At 45.2% G+C, this 19,479-nt stretch overlaps 1 protein-coding gene across 5 annotated transcripts in view; it reads left to right on the plus strand.

Moving 5' to 3' along the window:
• Positions 1-10,639: 10,639 nt before the first annotated feature.
• Positions 10,640-19,479, plus strand: part of HS1BP3 (HCLS1 binding protein 3) — a 132,209-nt gene continuing 123,369 nt past the window's right edge. For 3 of the 5 annotated variants that reach the window (XR_014508965.1, XR_014508966.1, XM_083431745.1), the window contains exons 1-2: positions 10,706-10,863; positions 13,795-13,960. Coding sequence is in view for 1 of the 5 variants with exons in the window: in XM_083431745.1 (XP_083287871.1) it covers positions 10,823-10,863; positions 13,795-13,960 (207 nt within the window). In the remaining 4 variants the exon portion in view is untranslated. Of the gene's footprint in view, positions 10,864-13,794; positions 13,961-19,479 lie in introns of all 5 variants that reach the window. The other 2 variants (XR_014508964.1, XR_014508967.1) reach the window with 2 other exon arrangements.

Consider the following 19,479-nt stretch of genomic DNA (forward strand, 5'->3'; position numbering starts at 1 on the left):
GAGCAAAAAATAGGGTAATTCCCACAGAGTTAGGGCTTTTTTCCAGCTGGAACTCACCGGCACTCTTGGGTAGGTGCCATTGCCATTGTAAGACAAGGGAGGTGTTCATGGTGAGTTCCGGCACCTCTTTTTCTAGAAAAATAGCACTGCACCGAGTTAAATAGGACTTCCTCCCAGGTAAGTGGGTCTCACATTGTAACCTCAGCGTTTGGCTGTCTGTTACCTTCTCTGGTCAAATCAAGTGATGTTTCAGATTGAGGCTGTGTACACATCTGTGGTTTGGGAAGCAGCTGACATATGGTGTTAGCCTACATCTATATTTCCTCTTATGATACATTGCATTTTGATGCTTTCTCTCCCAAACCAGCTTCAATTCAATCTGAAAAAAAGAGTGAACTAGCTGCATTTTAAGCCAGCGAATGTGAAAAGAGTCAAACACAAGCAGAGCCCTGCCAGATCCCATGTTTCCCCAAGTGGCCAGTCAATCCCCAGAGTGGGAAATAATCCTTTTAGCAAGTGGTCTTCAGATCTGCTCCCTCTGCTACCTGGTCTTCTACTTCCTGTGGGAATGTTGTGGATAGTAGGAGAGGATATATTGATTAAATATTATCCTTCCTCACTCACGCTAGTGAGTCAGTAGCAGAGTACATTCCCCAGTATATAGCAGGAAGCTAGTTGGTAGATTAGTTTGAATCTCTTTACTTAAGCAATCCAGTCTGGTTTTGCCCAGATTGGGGTTGTTCCTGGTAAATTCCCCTTTTATCCCTCCTAAAAAGAATAAAAAGAAGGGACATGGGTGGTGCTGTGGGTTGCCGATCAGAAGGTCGGCGGTTCGAATCCCCATGACAGGGTGAGCTCCTGTTGTTCGGTCCCTGCTCCTGCCAGCCTAGCAATTCGAAAGCACGTCAAAGTGCAAGTAGATAAATAGGTACCGCTCTGGCAGGAAAGTAAAAGGCGTTTCCGTGCGCTGCTCTGGTTCGCTAGAAGCGGCTTAGTCATGCTGGCCACATGACCCGGAAGCTGTATGCCGGCTCCCTCGGCCAATAATGCGAGATGAGTGCCACAACCCCAGAGTCGGTCACGACTGGACCAAATGGTCAGGGGTCCCTTTACCTTTACCCTTTAAAAAGAATAAAGACGCAACAGTCTTCTTTAAAAGTAACAAGAAGGTTACTCACATTCAGTTCCCAGTAGGTTCCCTGAAAGCAGACTTTAGCTTATAGTTACAGAACAGAATTTGAGTTCATCCCATATGGGGATTGAGCTCATGTGCTGCTGGCTGAGAGCCAGCAGACAGCAAAATAACATCAAGAGCACAGTATCAAGAGTTGAAGAACAACAAGAGTCAAAGAGGAAGATGGCTGCATGACCAGCCCTTTTATGGGGTCTTACAGGGTCATGTGACCTGGTCACATGCAGGGGGAGGATGCTCCAGATCAGGTGTGACAGGAAATCCTCCTGGCTGAAGTAACACCCCCGTGTGTCCACTCTGGGCAAACAGGAAGTGTTGTACTTGACTGCTTATGTTACATCCCACACTTCCCACAGCAGAAATTAGTCATTGCTTTGTTCACACATACATGCAATCCCTGGGTTCCTCCATACAGGCTTGCTGTATACTTGATGCCTGGCTGTTGACTATGTGGACTGACTTCAGGGAAGAGCCTTGCACAAGACATAGAAGGAACAATTGGTGCTGGTATTACATGGATCTGTGATGGCCTTTAATTAACACCCGGAAGTCATCTCTGGATGTTGCAAACTATAAGCTTTAAAGATGTGAGCAGCCCCACAGATTTAGGCTGTCCCCATACTACTGTGATATGACTTACCAACTGGGGGGGCGTGGTGTTTTGCGTTCTTCCTCTACTCTGTTTTCAGTTTCCACCCCCCCAATTCCTAATGAACAACACCCAATTGTCTGTGCCAGTAATCCCTCCTTCTTTCCTAAGTCAGAGATGGTGAACTCCTCATATTTTACAACAGCATTAAATAAGGTGGAAAGACAACAACCCTGAGAAGGCATCCTTTTGAACCAAGTAGCGTAAACACAGATGATGGGTCAAATTTCATACACACACACACACACACATACATACCATACATATATATTGGTTTGATTGAAAATGATATGCTAAAATATATATAGTTTTTTAGCATATCATTTTCAACCATTATTAAACATACTTTTATATCTTATATAATTTTTTTGACTTCCATCAATCCCATCTGAAATTTTTCCAATCTTTTTTACTTAATATACATTTCTTACTTTCACTATTGAATTTAAATATCATAACTAATGTCTCTCTTCTTTGCAATATTTCATACATTCCTCCTTACAAAACTTCTTGTAGTCCTACTAGCGTAATTTGTTGATTACAGTTGCTCTTCAAATAATTCGTATATTTTTCCCAATCTTCCAGGGCACATCCTGGCATGAGCACAGAGAAGAGTGACCAAACTGATCAAGGTTCTGGAAACCAAACCTTACGAGGAACAGCTGAGGGAGCTGGGTATGTTTAGACTGGTAAAGAGGAGTCTGAAAGGAGATATGATAGCCATCTTCAAATATCTCAAGGGCTATCACATGTTTTCTCCCTGGAAGGGAGAACTCAAACCAATGGCTTCAGGTTACAAGAAAGGAGATTCTAGCTAAACATCAGGAAAAACCTTCAACAGTGGAACAAACTCCAACTAGAGGTGGTGGACTCGCGTTCCTTGGAGGATTTACGGTAGAGGTTGGATCGCCATCTATCTTGGATGTTTTAGTTGAGATTCCCTCATTGCAGGGGTTTTGACTAGATGACTCTTGGGGTCCTTTATAGTTCTACAATTTTAGGATTCTATGACATCATGTTGTGCCCACTACAACAGCAGCATAGCCAGCCAGGGCCGGCCCACGACATTTTGGCACCTGAGGCAAACACTCAAAATGACACCCCCTTCTTGCCAGAGAAGAAGGTGTGAGTAAAGATCTACATCAGGAACAAGTGTGTGTGTGGGAATAAAGATCTTCATCTCACCTCACGGATGAGGCTCTGGTTATAGGAGTAGTATAAAGGTAAAGGGACCCCTGACCATTAGGTCCAGTCGTGACTGACTCTGGGGTTGCAGCGCTCATCTCGCTTTATTGGCTGAGGGAGCCGGCGTATAGCTTCTGGGTCATGTGGCCAGCATGACTAAGCCACTTCTGGCGAACCAGAGAAGTGCACGGAAATGCCGTTTACCTTCCCGCTGGAGTGGTACCTATTTATCTACTTGCACTTTGACGTGCTTTCGAACTGCTAGGTTGGCAGGAGCAGGGACCGAACAATGGGAGCTCACCCCGTCGTGGGGATTCGAACCGCCGACCTTCTGATCGGGAAGTCCTAGACTCTGTGGTTTAACCCGCGTCCCTCAAGGAGTAGTATACTTATATACCATTCTTGAGCACAGGCTCTTTCAGTAGCCAACAAATTGTTAAAATAAAACTAGAATTCTACTGAAAGCACAGTTACAATGATAAGTAAGTAAGTAAGTAAGTAAGTAAATAAATGCAAGTAACCCATGCACAATTTTCTTTCTCTGGGGGAAAAAAATCCTATATCCTAAGAGAGAAAACTTTATTGGGTTCTGTGACGGTGGTCACAAATCCTGGGAGTCTGGGTGACGAAAGAAATCCTACTTGCCTATGAATAGTGTCTGTATAACTGAGTCTGTGGTAGAATTAACCAGTAAGACTTCCAGCAACCCTATGAGTTACATTATACCAGGGAAAGGGAACCTGTGGTTTTCTAGGTGTTTGGAAACGTCAGCTGGTGCAGAATTTGGCAGCCAGGATGCTCCCTGGGGCAAGGCGGTTTGAGCATATTACACCGATCCTGGCCCGACAGCACTGGCTGCCAATTAGTTTCTGGGCCCGATTCAAAGTGCTGGTTTTGACCTATAAAGACCGCAATACAACTCTGGGTATTAAATAATTAGTAAAATTAGAGAATGATATGAGACAACCTTCAAGGAGGGCTGGAAACTGTAGAGTACCTTAAAAATGACTGTAGACACTAGCTGGTTTGGAGTAAGCTCAGCAGTAAAAGCTACTCAGAAAACCAGGTGGAGAAAAGGAAGGAATAGATTAATCATAATACGCAGCAGCAATAGACAAGAGAAGAAACCATGGAAGGGTAGAAGAAAAGTCGATTAGTAAGGGAAACTGCTTGATTAATTGTATTGTATTTTTGGAAATTATATATATATATATATATATATATATATATATATATATATATATATATATTTAAAACAGGATGAAAAAATATATATTTATGCACAATCAGAGCTTTTCAGAATGCACATTACAGATTACCTACAGGTTTTCAGTCCTGTACATGTCTACAGCCTCTAATAACTTCAGTTTGGCACTGAACTGGATAAGCTTCTTTGTATAAAACATGTACAACTGTTCCTATTATGAGAAGACAACTTACCAAACCTTTTCAACCATCAACACCCAGAACTGACAGCATCTGAATTTAAGACTCTTCCTGTAAGTTTGCTCAAGGAAAAGCCTTTCCCAAGTCATACACAGGAAAAGAGCTCCACCGGGTGGCTGATGGTGTCTATCTCATCCTTCAATACATGCTCCATAATAAAGAATAAACAATAATTGTACAAGAAGGATCTGTGAAGCTAGAGATAGTAGGTCCACCTGGTCCACTGTGGGTACAGAACTGAAGTTCTTCTTATTTCTTCATTTGATTTCACTTTTAAATTGTGTACCGCCTTTCTATATTACTATGCACAAGGAAGTTTATGACATCAAAATATACAACAAAGAACACATACCTTACAATAATCTGATCCAATACAGAAAGTCATAATAGAACACAACTTCAAAACGGAACAACTTTTATAAAATAAAGTAATATTCAATAATCTATTAGAATCTAATAGTACACAATAAAACCAACTCTCAAAACATCAGCAAATAATAATTAAACAGAAATTAACTCTGAACAATTACAATAACTAGTTACTAAACTATGATCAATAAAAAGAACTGCAAGTCACGATGTAATAAAAATACCACAATACATACAAAGCCATCTAAAAGGATCAAACTGAGAAACAAAGATGCAGAACTTATAAAACTGTTTTTAAATATATATATTGCTATTTCTTTGACTATGGCTGTTTGGACAAACTAGCATCCAATGTAACATAAGAAAAATGTTTATTTTCCAGTTATTCTGTTCTTAGATTGATGCCCTGACTTGCAGAAGCTATCCAGGATTTTAGGCAGAGAATCTTTCCCAGGTGCTACCTGGGACATTCTGCATGCAAAGCAGATGGTCTACCACTGATTTCTTAAAAATAAAAAAGACTTTATTAGATTTTTAACTTTCAGACAAATTGAACATTACAAAAACAGCTATCACTATACAACGTCTGGAGAAATAAACCTATTATCACAACAGTATAGCAAGATCATTAAGTTTCATGGTAGGCTTCCAGTTGTCTGTTTATGTAATTAACCAAAGTCATTCTTCCATAAGTTTCCATGGGAGTCATACTCGCATAAAATTATTTTCTTCTCAGGATGCCTTTTCAATAGAGCAGTGCCAAATATCTGTAGATTTGCCTGCTTCCATGCCATTCTTCGTAGCTTTTATTTTATCAGTTAGTGTTGTTTTTTTCTTCCATTAATGCAATGTTCCAAATTTCCTGCTTCCCCAATTTCTGAGAAATTTAGATGTGTGGCCTTCCGTTTCTTTGCAAACGTTAGTCATGCTGCCGTTAATAATTAGATCCCGAAACATGTTTTTGCAAGGTGAGTCATTGTAAATATTGAATAAAGCTATTTGGGAAAGCGGCTGCAGAGAACCACTTTGTTATTTTGTCCGACTTTTGCAGCGTTAATTCAAGTGAAACTGTGTTTTTCTTTTACAATCCCATTGTGTGAGACCTTGGAAACATTCGTGTGTCATCAGCAACCATTATGGAATTGTCATTACAGTCATACCTTGGTTTTCGAACAGCCTAGTTCTCAAACGTTTTGGCTCCCAAACGCAGCAAACCCGGAAGTGACTGTGCCAGTTTGCGAACTATTTTTGGAAGCTGAACATCTGATGGGGCTTCCGATTGGCTGCAGGAGCTTCCTGCAGCCAATCAGAAGCTGCACTTTGGTTTCCAAATGTTTTGGAAGTCGAACGAACTTCCGGAATGGATTCTGTTTGACTTCCAAGGTACGACTGTAGTGGGAATGTTTTAAAACGTTCCCGTTGCTGATTTCTTCTTCAACTTTCTGTGCACTAAGATTGCTATCAAGAAAACCTTGCTTTTGCAAAGATCCAGATCTTTGGCCACTGCTTTTAGATTGTACTGGTGTAAGAACTAGTTACACAAGCAATAATGTTTTTTGCTGGACTCTATCACATAAGGTAGCAGGTGGTAAGCACACCTTCCAAGAATTCTCTGATGAAAATAGGGACGTCCTATTCAATAATAATAATAATAATAATAATAATAATAATAATAATAGTTTTATTACTTACACCCTGCCCATCTGAGTGGGTTGCTCCAGCCACTCTGGATGCCTTCCAACATTTATAAAAACACAATAAAACATTAAACATAAAAAACCCCTTCCCCACACAGGGCTGCCTTCAGGTGTCTTGTAAAGGTGTATAGTTACTTATCTCCTTGGCTCAAAGGTTGCATAACTCCATACCCGCCAACATTTCTCTGATGAAAATTGGGACGTCCTGAGGAAAAGTGAAACATTCCATGATCAAATCAGAAACCAGGACAGTTTCTGTAAATCCAGGACTGTCCCTGGAAAATAGGGACACTTGGAGGGCCTGTGGTAGGTTGCAAAAAGAGAAAGAGAGAGAGAGAGAGAGAGAGAGAGAGAGAGAGAGAGAGAGAGATAAGTGGTAATGGATGGATGAGAAATATATTATATTATTATTATTATTATTATTATTATTATTATTATTATTCATTACTTATACCCAGCCCATCAGACTGGTGCTCCCCAGCCACTCTGGGCAGCTTCCAACAGGATATTAAAAACACAATAATAAAACATCAAACATTAAAAACTTCCTTAAACAGGGTTGCCTTCAGATGTCTTCTAAAAGTCACACAGTTGACATCTGCTGGGAAGGCGTTCCACAGGGCACCCACCACTACCAAGAAGGCCCTCTGCCTGGTTCCCTGTAACCTCACTTCTCACAGTGAGGGAACCGCCAGAAGGCCCTTGGCGCTGGACCTCAGACTCCAATGCACTGAGAAAAATAATTTGACAGCGAGAAGGCTCAGTTAAACAGCTCCCTATTTCACCCCTCTTCTTGAGTGTTTGCCCCCTCTCTCATGGGATGTCCCTGAGCTTCTTTCCAAGTTAGTACACTCCATTCTAAACTTTGTTGCCTGATCTTTGTTCAGTCAAGCCCTTAACACCTCCTTGTCAGACTCCCCTTTTTTTCTCTCACCCCCAAACACAGTCCTTCCCTCGCAAATATTGTGAGTCAGGAACCCGGCTGTGCAGGAATCTTGTATTAATCTGCGGCAAGCAATGAAACGTGAGCCTTTTCTGCATCGCAGGTGCTCTGAAATGTGTTGGGTGATTTAGGCAGAGCCCTGAAAGGCTGTCAGAAATGGGGCATCCCAAACTTGAGACGGGAGTTATGTCTCAAGCCAGGCAAGTGGCAGGTTTATTTTTCAAGGGGGATTGCTTAGGACTTTGCCTTGATTGGAACTGACGTGTCCTGCATGGCATAAAAGTGAAATGTTTAAGGATGGAGATGGGAGGACATCAGAGATAATGGAGAACACCAGCGGGGGTGAGTTCTCCCAGCTCTCTGCCATAAATACAGCCTACATTGAGAATGTGTGCATAGACTAAAAAAACACACAAAAAACAGACTTGCCAGACCATCAATAGCCTTACCACATTATAAAACAGCAGACTTTAAATCTTGCAATTCAACCAAACAAGGCCTGATGTAATAATAATAAAAAAGGCCCTATACACGTTCACATCTGGCTTTTGTAACTGTCATCCAGAGAGGTGGTTGATATCAATTCTCTCAGAGACAGCTTTCATGAGAGACACATCGGCCCCAAACACACTTATTTAGCAAAAGCTTGATTGAAACAAATAGAATTTAAATGAGGTTTAATAGGTTTTCAATTCAGTAGTGAGTTGTTGTTTATAATTTTCTGCATCTGCATAATTCTGCCCTGCCTTCCTAGATTATACATGACCAGATGTTAAGGTTTTTCTCAGAGCTATTATCCCCACTGTTATTATTTAGTTAGTTAGTTAGATTACTAGTCGTGCTCAACCAGGTTAAATGTATACCAGATCTGTCATAAGCATCATAATTTATTTATGCCCCACCCATCTGGCTGGGTTTCCCCACGCACTCTGGGCAGCTCCCAACTGAATATTAAAAACATGATACAGCATTAAACATTAAAAACTTCTCTAAACAGGGTTGCCTTCAGATGTCTCCTAAAAGTAAGATAGTTGTTTATTTCCTTGACATCTGGTGGGAGGCGTTCCACAGGGCAGGCGCCACTACCGAGAAGGGCCTCGGTACCGCCAGAAGGCCCTCGGCGCTGGACCTCAGTGTCCGGGCTGAACGGTGGGGGTGGAGACACTCATTCAGGTACACTGGGCTGAGGCTGTTTAGGGCTTTAAAGGTCAACACCAACACTTTGAATTGTGCTCGGAAATGTACTGGGAGTCAATATAGGACTTTCAGGACCGGTGTTATATGGTCTCGGTGGCCACTCCCAGTTACCAGTCTAGCTGCCGCATTCTGGATTAATTGCAGTTTCCGAGTCACCTTCAAAGGTAGCCCACACAGAGCACATTGCAGTAGTCCAAAAGGGAGATAGCCAGAGCATGCATCACTGCGACAAGACAGTCTGTGGGCAGGTAATGTCTCAACCTGCGTACCAGAAGAAGCTGGTAGACAGCTGCCCTGGGCACAAATTGACCTGCGCCTCCATGGACAGCTGTGAGTCCAAAATGACTCCTAGGCTGCACACCTGGTTCTTCAGGATCAGATACCCCTTTCAGGACCAGGGAGTCCTCCACACCCACCCGCCCCCTGTCCCCCAAGAACAGCATTTCTGTCTTGTCAGGATTCAGCCTCAATCTGTTAGCCACCATCCATTCTCCAACCGCCACCAGGCACTCACACAGAACCTTCACTGCCCTCACTGCTTCTGATTTAAAGGAGAGGTAGAGCTGGGTATCATCCGCATACTGATGACCACCCAGCCCAAACCCCCTGATGATCTCTCCCAGCGGCTTCATATAGATGTTAAAAATCATGGGGGAGAGGATGGAACCTTGATGGATGCTTTGGTTGAGATTTCTGCATTGCAGGGGGATTACGCTAGAATCTAGATGATCCTCAGTGTCCCTTCCAACTTTATGGTTCCATTAACACCTAGAGGCCCACAAAGTTCCCATCCCTAGTTTAGGGGGCACTGGTGTGCTACACTATGAAATGAAACCTTGCCAAGCATTCTGTTTCAATGTGTATTATTCCAGAAAATATGCTGTCGTTATCCAGAGGGAGCCAGGCTATCAATGCATTTATTTTACTACATTATACCTAGACAGTGCACAAAGGAGATGCTCAAAGCAGCGGCATTCTCTCTCTCAGCTGCCTCCACTGGCAATCCTGAAGCCAGATCAGATGATTGCTTAGTCAGTGGAAGGAAGCCCCATTGACTTCGGTGGAATTTAGGCATGCAATCACAGTGTTAATCGCATCATGTTCCCAAACCAGAGGCAAGGCGTTTTGAGGCTGACCTCTCTGAATTCTCTTGCTCCACCATGCCGTCCGCAAACAAGCCACTTCCTCCGGATCCTGGACCAACCCCAAATAATACACTCATCAGGATAAAGTGGCTTGCTTTATCCAAACACAACGCTTCCAGATCCGCAGCAATACTAAGAAATGAAAGAATGAAAACCCACGCGTGGGCGTAGCCAGGATTTTTGTTGTAGGGGGCGGGGCAGGACTTTGTTAGGGGAGGCAGAACCGAGATGATTGGTCAGTTAGTTAAATATTTCTAATGTTTTACTTGACGGGGGGGCGGGCAACTGCCTCCGCCCATGATACCATGGCTTTCAAGGAAGAGGCACAACTACGATATTGCAAAGGGTTTGGTGAACCTTACCCCAGAATCACAACGTAAAGCAAGGTCGTCGTGGCAAAATAGTAAATAGCTCCGTGCAAATTGCTCTCTGTGGAGGCGTTTTGGTTTTTTCCAATGCAGATTTAGACGTTTTATTGGGACAAGGGGGTTAACTTTCATTACGAATCGCGATACTGGGGGATTGGACTAGATTAGCCTCCAATTTAGGTTCCCTTCCAACTCTACCATTCTATACTGTTAACAACTGTATAAAAATCCTTGAGGAGGAGGAGGTGGGGGAAAAGGAGAATTTAAAAAGACTTGTTCAGAAATCCTTCACCACTAGGAGTAGTCGTGGCCGAGTGGTTAAGGCGATGGACTAGAAATCCATTGGGGTCTCCCCGCGCAGGTTCGAATCCTGCCGACTACGGCGCGGATTTCTTTTTCAAAGGGCCAAACTTTTAATTGAAGCGCCTCGATCCCAGCAGGGCGGGGGTTTCCCGGAAGAACCAGGACGGGGCCGCCAGAGGCAGCGTAAGCCCAGCTCTTGGGAAGGGAAACTCGTGACACGCCGATCTCCTCCTCCTCCTGTTCTCCAGCCTTGCAACAGCAGCGGCACTTTCGCTGCGCGCAACTCCCAGCAAAGTCTGCGCTGCGCCGGTGGAGCTTTGGCGACGCCATGCAGCCCAGCTCGGGGCCTGCCGTGCTGGTCACCACCAGGTAAGGCGGCTTGCAGTGCAGGGGCCTCGCTTTGCTCTGCCGGCCTGCCTCTTGCCGCTTCCCAAAGCGAGGAGGACGCGGGGCGTGGAGAGTTCAGGGGAACCTTCCTGGCCGAGCAATCCCCGGGATCCAGATGTGCGCCTTGGGCCCGGCGCAGCAGCTGGCATGGGCTTCCTTTCTGCCTCCTGCCGAGCAGGACGAGCCTCGCTGCCTGCGCCTCCTGCCTGTCCAGTAGCGCTTCCTTCCTTCTCCCCCGCGGCTCCCCTCGTCCCAAAGGGTAGCTGGTGCGTCAGGGCGCACGGGGATCTTTGCGCACCCGTCCGCCTGCTTCGGTTACAAGCAAGTCCAGAGCGTGTGGAACTGGCAGCCAGCTCCCTCCATCTTAGCCTTGGGTGGGTGGGGGGTTAATTTATTGTTCTGTGCATTGGTACCACCCCGCCTTTTTCTCCAAGGAGCTGGAGGGGGAGTGCATTTTATTGTTATTATTTATTACATTTTTATACCGCCCTTCATCCAGGGATCACAGGGCAGTTTGCAATACAAAAGCACAAAATGCATTACATAGTAACAAAACAAAATCAGTACCCCTCCCCCACTATGGTTCTCCCCCTCATTTAATTCATTCTTTTCCCCGTTTATTCAAATGTTACAATACAGCTTTCTCCACTGCCATAATATCTCAGAATGACCATTCCAACCCTCAGTCCCACATCACTGTCATGTTGGCTCCCCAAACACCCTCAATAGGAACCCAACTACCAATCTGGTTGATTAGTCATTGATGGTATGTGAGGCATTCTGATAGAGCAATGTTCCATATGTTATTAACCCAAGCCTCTATTGGTATATTAGAGGTTTCCTTTCATCATTGACAATAACTAGTCTACTGGTTGAACAGGAAGGAAATTAATTCTTTAGATTTAAAGGTAGAATTTGGGGTCAAATCTAGTGATAATAAGGCAAGTGCCAAATTAAGAGGGATTGATTGCTGGAGGTCAGATAAAAACCTTTTCCCAAAAGGCATGGACCATGGTACACCCCCACCAAACATGAATATAGGACCCTTGACCTCTACAGCCCTTCCAACATAATGGTGAGCTTGAAGAATTTATCTTTGCAAGGCATGTGGGGGTCCAATACCACCAAAATTTTAAGGGAAATTTCCTGAAGGTGAGCCAAAATTGTTTTAAAAAATGGATTACGCCATATAGATTCCCATGCTTTCTCACTTACTGAAATTTCTATGTCAGTTTCCCATCTCATTTAAATATCTTTTGTGTTGCCCACAAAGTTGTCTAATATCATACCATATATCACTGAAACTGCCCTTTTCAGAAACAATAGAATACTGAAGTTTATATGAAACATGCAGGGATTTCTGCTATGCAAAATGAACCATGGAAAGAGATGAAGGGAAGTCACTGATATTTTAAGGTTGGCTAAATGAATATGGGTAAAAGCCTCAGCGCCTAGGGCTTGCCGATCGAAAGATCGGCGGTTCAAATCCCCGCGGCGGGGTGCGCTCCCATTGCTCGGTCCCAGCGCCTGCCAACCTAGCAGTTCGAAAGCACTCCCGGGTGCAAGTAGATAAATAGGGACCGCTTACTAGCGGGAAGGTAAACGGCTTTTCCGTATGCGGCTCTGGCTCGCCAGAGCAGCGATGTCACGCTGGCCATGTGACCCGGAAGTGTCTCCGGACAGCGCTGGCCCCCGGCCTCTTGAGTGAGATGGCCGCACAACCTTAGAGTCTGTCAAGACTGGCCCGTACGGGCAGGGGTACCTTTACCTTAAATAAATATTGGAGGGATGCGGGTGGTGCTGTGGTCTAAAAACCACAGAGACTAGGGCTTGCCATTCAGAAGGTTGGCAGTTCAAATCCCCGCGATGAGGTGAGCTCCCGTTGCTCGGTCCCTGCTCCTGCCAACCTAGCAGTTCGAAAGCATGTCAAAGTGCAAATAGATAAATAGGTACCACTCCAGTGGGAAGGTAAATGGCATTTCCGTGCGCTGCTCTGGTTCGCCAGAAGCGGCTTAGTCATGCTGGCCACATGACCTGGAAGCTGTCTGTGGACAAACGCCGGCTCCCTTGGCCTATAGAGCGAGATGAGCGTTGCAACCCCAGAGTCGTCCGCGACTGGACTTAACTGTCAGGGGTACCTTTATCTTTACCTTTTAAAGGAATATTCTGATATTTAAAGAAGCGGCCCCTTTCATATCATGGCTAGGACTGTTACGTAGCAATTCAAATTCTATTTTTTCAGTTACATGTTACTCTTTTGACATTTTCAACATATGCAATCAAAACACAATCAACTATTTTCTCCTATTTTTGTCGACGTCCCATCCCGTTTTCAATGGAGTTCTTATTTCTCCCCTTTTGCTGCACCCTGTCCTCTATCTATTAAACCATAACCACATTATTATCATCCAAGTCCTTCTGTTGCTCATAGCTCAAATCCTGCTCTCGAGTTCATCATACTATAATATTTCTTAAAGTAGTCCAAAAAGGCATCCTTTCTCCCATAAAACACTCGTCATTAGATTCTCCTAATTTTGCTGATCATTTTGCCAGTTCTGCTCCACCTGCTATCTTACTTACCCATTCTTCTTTGGTGGGATCCTCCTCATTTAATTCTCACGACAACCCTGTGATGTAGGTTAGGCAGAGAGGCAGCGGCTGGCCCAAGGTCACCCAGTGAGCTTCATGGCTGAATGGAGATTTGTAGAATTGTAGTGGAGGGGACCCTGAGGGTCATCTAGTCCAACCCCCTGCAATGCAGGAGTCGCAACACGGAGTCCCCCATCCAAACTGACCAGATCTGAACCTTTTGCCCAACTCTGGATCAAAAACTGATGCCAGCGTTGGGAGTCAGTTGGCACTGAAATGTGGCATTGAACTCTGATTGAACTCTTTCTGTGTTTTCATTTGCAGACCTCTTCAAAACACCCACACAGGGATCGATCTGTCCGTTCCAGAGTACCAGGAAATCCGGGGGAAGATGATGTCAGGCCATGTGGAATATAATATTGTCGCCGTGACGCAGCTGCCTGCTTTCAAATCAGCAAAGCACAAGCCAGAAGACGTAATTCAGTTTATGGTAATCCATGATGAATCAGTTGTTGTTTCTGTTGAACTGTTGTTATGTAACAGAGAGAGTGCATATGGATTCATGAGCGACACTGTGAATCTAGGATGTTCATGACTAGAGATGCGGGTGTAGGAATGCGGATGGCACTGTGGTCTAAACCACTGAGCCTCTTCGGTGTGCTGATCAGAAGGTTGGCGGTTCAAATCCCCGCAATGGAGTGAGCTCCTGTTGCTCTGTCCCAGCTTCTGCCAACCTAGCAGTTTGAAAGCACGCCAGTGCAAGTAGATAAATAGGTACCACTGTGGTGGGAAGGTAAACAGCGTTTCCGTGTGCTCTGGTTTCCGTCATGGTCTTCCGTTGAGCCAGAAGCAGTTTAGTCTTGCTGGCCACATGACCCAGAAAGCTATCTGTGGACAAACGCCGGCTCCCTCGGCCTGAAAGTGAGATGAGCACTGCACCCCATAGTCACCTTTGACTGGACTTAACCATCCAGGAGTCCTTTACCTTTTAACTTCAAGACTAGAGCCTCATTAGGGGCTTGGGGCCCCTTTCTGAACAATGTGGGGACGAAGGGACCCTGGACTTTAAAGGACCTTTGTCTGGTAATTTCTCCTAGGATTTAAGGCAGTGATGGCCAAACTTGGCCCTTTAGCTGCTTTGGGACTACAACTCCCATCACCCCTAGCTAACAGGACCAGTGGTCAGGGATGATGGGAATTGTAGTCCCCAAACAGCTGGAGGGCCAAGTTTGGCCATCACTGATTTAAGGCATTATGTTTCTACAGTGGTACCTCTAGTTGCGGACAGAATCCATTACAGGGTGCTGTTCGCACCCTGAAAAGTCCACAACTAGAGCAGCACTTTTGCACAAGCACGGAGCACGATAGAGCACTTCTGTGCATGCGCAGAATGCTTCTGCGCATGCACAAAGTATGCAGAACGCTTTTGTGTGTGTGCGCAGGGCGAAACCCGGAAGTATACACTTCCAGGTTTTCAGCGTTCACAACCCGAAAAGCCGCAACGTGAAGCAAATGCAACAAGAGGTGTGACTGTATTTCGAGGGAAAACATGACAGATTGTATCCCCTTTTGCTACAAAAATTGGTTCAATTAAAAAAAGAAGAAGAGTTGCCTTAAGTATTCAGTGGAACAATGTAGCAGCTACTTATGTTGTAAGCACACCCTGCAAACAAATGCTCATACTGTGAAATATCTGAAGCACATCGGTTTAAGAAAACGGCCATTGGTGCAGGTTTCTTGTTTCATAGGGAAAGAGCTATATCTTGCACCAATAGACTTTGGGTGTGAAGAAAGCATTTGATTTTAGAAGACAAATTAAGAAGTTTGCCTGTAGCACAGAGGAAACCAAAAGCTTTTTTGGCAGTTTATGTTAATGGATAATTGTAAGCTGGTTCCTACATACATGCCCATCCTTTGATAACCGTATTGTCAAACAATGATTTGCATGGAGGTAATGTGAGAAGACGCGGGTGGCACTGTGGGTTAAACCACAGAGTCTAGGACTTGCTGATCAGAAGGTTGGCGGTTCAAATCCCCGCGACCAGGTGAGCTCCCGTTGCTCAGTCCCTGCTCCTGCCAACTTAGCAGTTCCAAAGCACATCAGAGGGCAAGTAGATAAATAGGTACTGCTCCGGCGGGAAGGTAAACGGCGTTTCCACGCACTGCTCTGGTTCGCCAGAAGCAGCTTAGTCATGCTGGCCACATGACCTGGAAGCTGTACGCTGGCTCCCTCGGCCAATAAAGCAAGATGAGCGTCACAACCCCAGAGACGGTCACGACTGGACCTAATGGTCAGGGGTCCCTTTACCCTTACCTTTAATGTGAGAAGAAGGATTCTGTCATGACTCATTCACACACATGCAAGCCGTCACTTGATGCCATAAGGTGAGGAAAATGCTTGTGAACCATTCTTTTGCCTCTAATGGAGGGATGGGCAATTTTTCAACCTCCAGATATTGTCAGTCTCCAGCTTTCATCAGTCCCAGCCAATATGCCCAGTCAGCAGAGAAAATGGGAAGTGGAGTCTTGCAACACCCCTATCTGCGGCAATGAACAGTGCTTAAGTTTTCTTCAGCTTCAGTTTTTATGCAGGGCATGGCAAACCTGTGGTCCTCTGGAAGTTGTTGGACTCCAAGTTCCATCATCCCTAGCCAGCATTGTAAAGCATGATGGGAGGTGTAGTCCTATTGACACCCAGTGCGGGATTAAACCCTGTGGAGACCCCTAGGCAGTCAAAATCTGGCCTTGCAAATTATCTCCTAATACTTGATTGTAGGCAATATTATTTTGATCCCTTGTCGCAGGGCCCCTGAAAGGCGTGGGGCCCATAGGGCAGTGCCTACTCTGCCTGTTTGGTAATCTGGCACTGATGACACCACATGTCCCCTATACTTGCACAAAGCCCTGTGACATTAAAGCAACTTTGTTCCTTGGTTCCTTGTTAGACACCTTGGCTGCTCCAATTTCCATCCCTTTCTCAGGAGATAATTAATTTAAACATTCCAGTCCCCCACTGGAATGGTATTTTCATCCTGCGAAATATTTTTGGGTCGCTGTGGCATGGTCAAATACCTTAAATAGTTTAGCCGGTGTAGCTAATCTTAATTCCTGAGCTTGTTGCAGGCAGTTGAAAGGGAAAGAAGGTATTCTTTCCCCACATGAGTGAGAGATGTCACATTCTGTTGCGTTGGTGTTTCCAACCAAAGTAGTTGTGGCGTGAAAACCTACTCAGTTTCACCATGACCTGTTACATTATCCAGAGCTATTTCAAGCTTATCTGAGCGGCTTCATCTTCCCAGCCACCAACCTCTGAAGTCTTGTGTATGTTTGTAATTATATACTAAGCAACACACTTAGTAAGATTCCTTCTATTATTATTATTATTTTGATTTTAAGCCTAAGCAATAAGTAAAAGCTGGAATATGACCATAACGAACCTGAGATCTCCTAGGCACTAGGGTAGGGCTCAGGGGCAGGGCTCCTGTTTGGCACGCTGGAGGTTCTAAGTTCAGTCCCTGGCATCTCCAGGTAGAGAGAGCCTTGTCTCAAATCCTAGGGAGGCCCTGACTGGCATTGTAACCAGTGCTGAGCTAGAGGGAGCAGTCACCTGACTCAGTAGAAGTACTATGGGGGAGATTAAGGTAAAAGTAAAGGGACCCCTGACCATTAGGTCCAGTCGTGGCCGACTCTGGGGTTGTGGCGCTCATCTCGCTTTATTAGCCGAAGGCTGGCATACAACTTCCGGGTCATGTGGCCAGCATGACTAAGCCGCTTCTGGCAAACCAGAGCAGCGCACGGAAACACCGTTTACCTTCCCGCCAGAGTGGTACCTATTTATCTACTTGCACTTTGATGTGCTTTCGAACTGCTAGGTTGGCAGGAGCAGGGACCGAGCAATGGGAGCTCACCCCGTCATGGGATTCGAACCGCCGACCTTCTGATCGGCAAGTCCTAGGCTCTGTGGTTTAACCCACAGTGCCACCCGTGTCACTTATGGCAGAGATTAGCAGCGTTCAAAATTTGCCAGGCGCATTTGGTGCCTGGCTATAGGCCACTTGCGACCAAGTGACGATGCCCAGGTGCCAGGATGGCACCTGAGGTCTCCCCCATCTGGAGGTGCATTCCTGGGGAACCTAGGATCTTGTCTATTTTCACACACCGACAACACATCCTTTAGAATTCTCTCTGCGATAATTTATCTGCACAATCAGAACGAATTTCAGGAACCAGGAAGGTGTCTTTGAGCCATCCGGCCCCCAAATGGCAACTAGACGTTCTGTTTTGGTGGCCGAAACCCTGGTTTTAGGAGCCATTTGGCACCTAGTTAATATATCTGAGTTTCTAACACTGGATAATAAAGCGCAAGTGAAGTCTGAAAAGAAATTGCAGAGGGCAAGAGGGATTTTTCTCCTTCTACTCTACTTCCTCCCCAGCATGTTCCCTTTCTTTCTCTCAAAGGCACCCATGGAGGCAAGTGTGTTCTTTCTATCTCAGGGGCTTGTTCTTCCTCATAGTTTCATTTAATCCCACCAGCCTTCTTTTCATTTCTCTATTTCTTCTCCTTTGCCAGCGGCACTGGGAACATAAACAGGGTGAGTTTTCAATAGCATTTATGCCAGGGCTATGTCTTTAGCCAATGTTCACCCATTCTTTCAGCGTGGGTTTGCTTCATGTATTTGCTGGTGGGCTTATCAGATAGTTGGGTTCTCTGAGATACTTTTGGGTGCAATGTATGCTTCCACCCTCAGAAATAAAAATCCACACAATTATGTTGTTGTGTTGTTTAGTCGTGTCCGACTCTTCGTGACCCCATGGACCAGAGCACGCCACACAATTATATACTGTAGCAAATCTGAGTCCAGAATCCAGTGCAGACTATCTGGAGAGTAAGGTCCATTAAACACAGTGGGCTTTACTTTCTGAGTGTGGCGCTGATAATGCCACAGTTGCAGGTTCGATTCCCTTACGAGACACCTGCATATTTCTGCATTGCAGGGGGTTGGACTGGATGACCCTCAGGGTCCCTTCCAATTCTGCATTTCTATGATTCTTTGAGTAAACGTTTATAAGGTTTCCCAGAACCCTCATAGCTTGCAAAAGCTGCAGTTTCCCCCCTCCCCAAATTATGCTTGAGAATTCCTTACTCTTTTCCTTGCTTTATTGAATTTGGTCCTTTCTTTTCCTTCTCTTCTTTCTTTCTCTCTTTTTCTCCTAACATATTTAGGTGGCATTTTTATCTATGATTCTGATACCACTGTAAAAAGCATACAAAGCCAACAGCCTAGACCAGGGGTCAGCAACCTAAGGCCCATGGGCTGGAAGCAGCCTGCGGAGGTTGTTTGATTGGCCCACAAGCTGCCCCTGGTGCAGCGCAGCACAGAGACTCACTTCCGCAGCTCTGAAAATCGTGTCCGTGCAGACGCTAAAAATCACGGGTGCGCACGCAATCCGGCCCACAGAGGGATCTCTGTGGGACCGATCCAGCCCAGGCAATATAAACCTTGCTGACCCCTGGCCTGGACTCTCATACATGTCTTCACAGAAGCAAGTGCCCTTGAGTTCAGTGGAGCTTACACACAGGCAAGTCGTCTTCTATTTGTGATCAGTCTTAGCCAAGTAAGATTGTCTTCCATGAACACAGTTTTAACAGGGAGTCCTGTGGAGGCCAGTTCTGGATCCACACCTCCTTCCACAGTGGGGACATAGGTTTCCGCATGGGAGCTGATCACGGTGAGGGTTTGCCAAGTCTGCCTTCCTCTTCACACGTTTCTCCCTTTCACCCTGAATTCGAGCGTCTTCAAAGTTCATGACATCTTTGGTAAAGGCTGTTTTCCAACTGGAGCGCTCGCAGGCCAGTGTTTCCCAGTTGTCAGTGTTTCTACTACATTTTTTAAGATTTGCCTTGAGAGAGTCTTTAAACCCTTTTTGTTGACCACCAGCAAGTGAATATAGGATGGAAGGCTAACATCCAGGGGCGTTACAGCTCAGTCCATTGAGTATGAGACTCTT

This window comes from Podarcis tiliguerta (assembly GCF_965153285.1).
Source record: "Podarcis tiliguerta genome assembly, chromosome: 3".
NCBI lineage: Eukaryota > Metazoa > Chordata > Lepidosauria > Squamata > Lacertidae > Podarcis > Podarcis tiliguerta.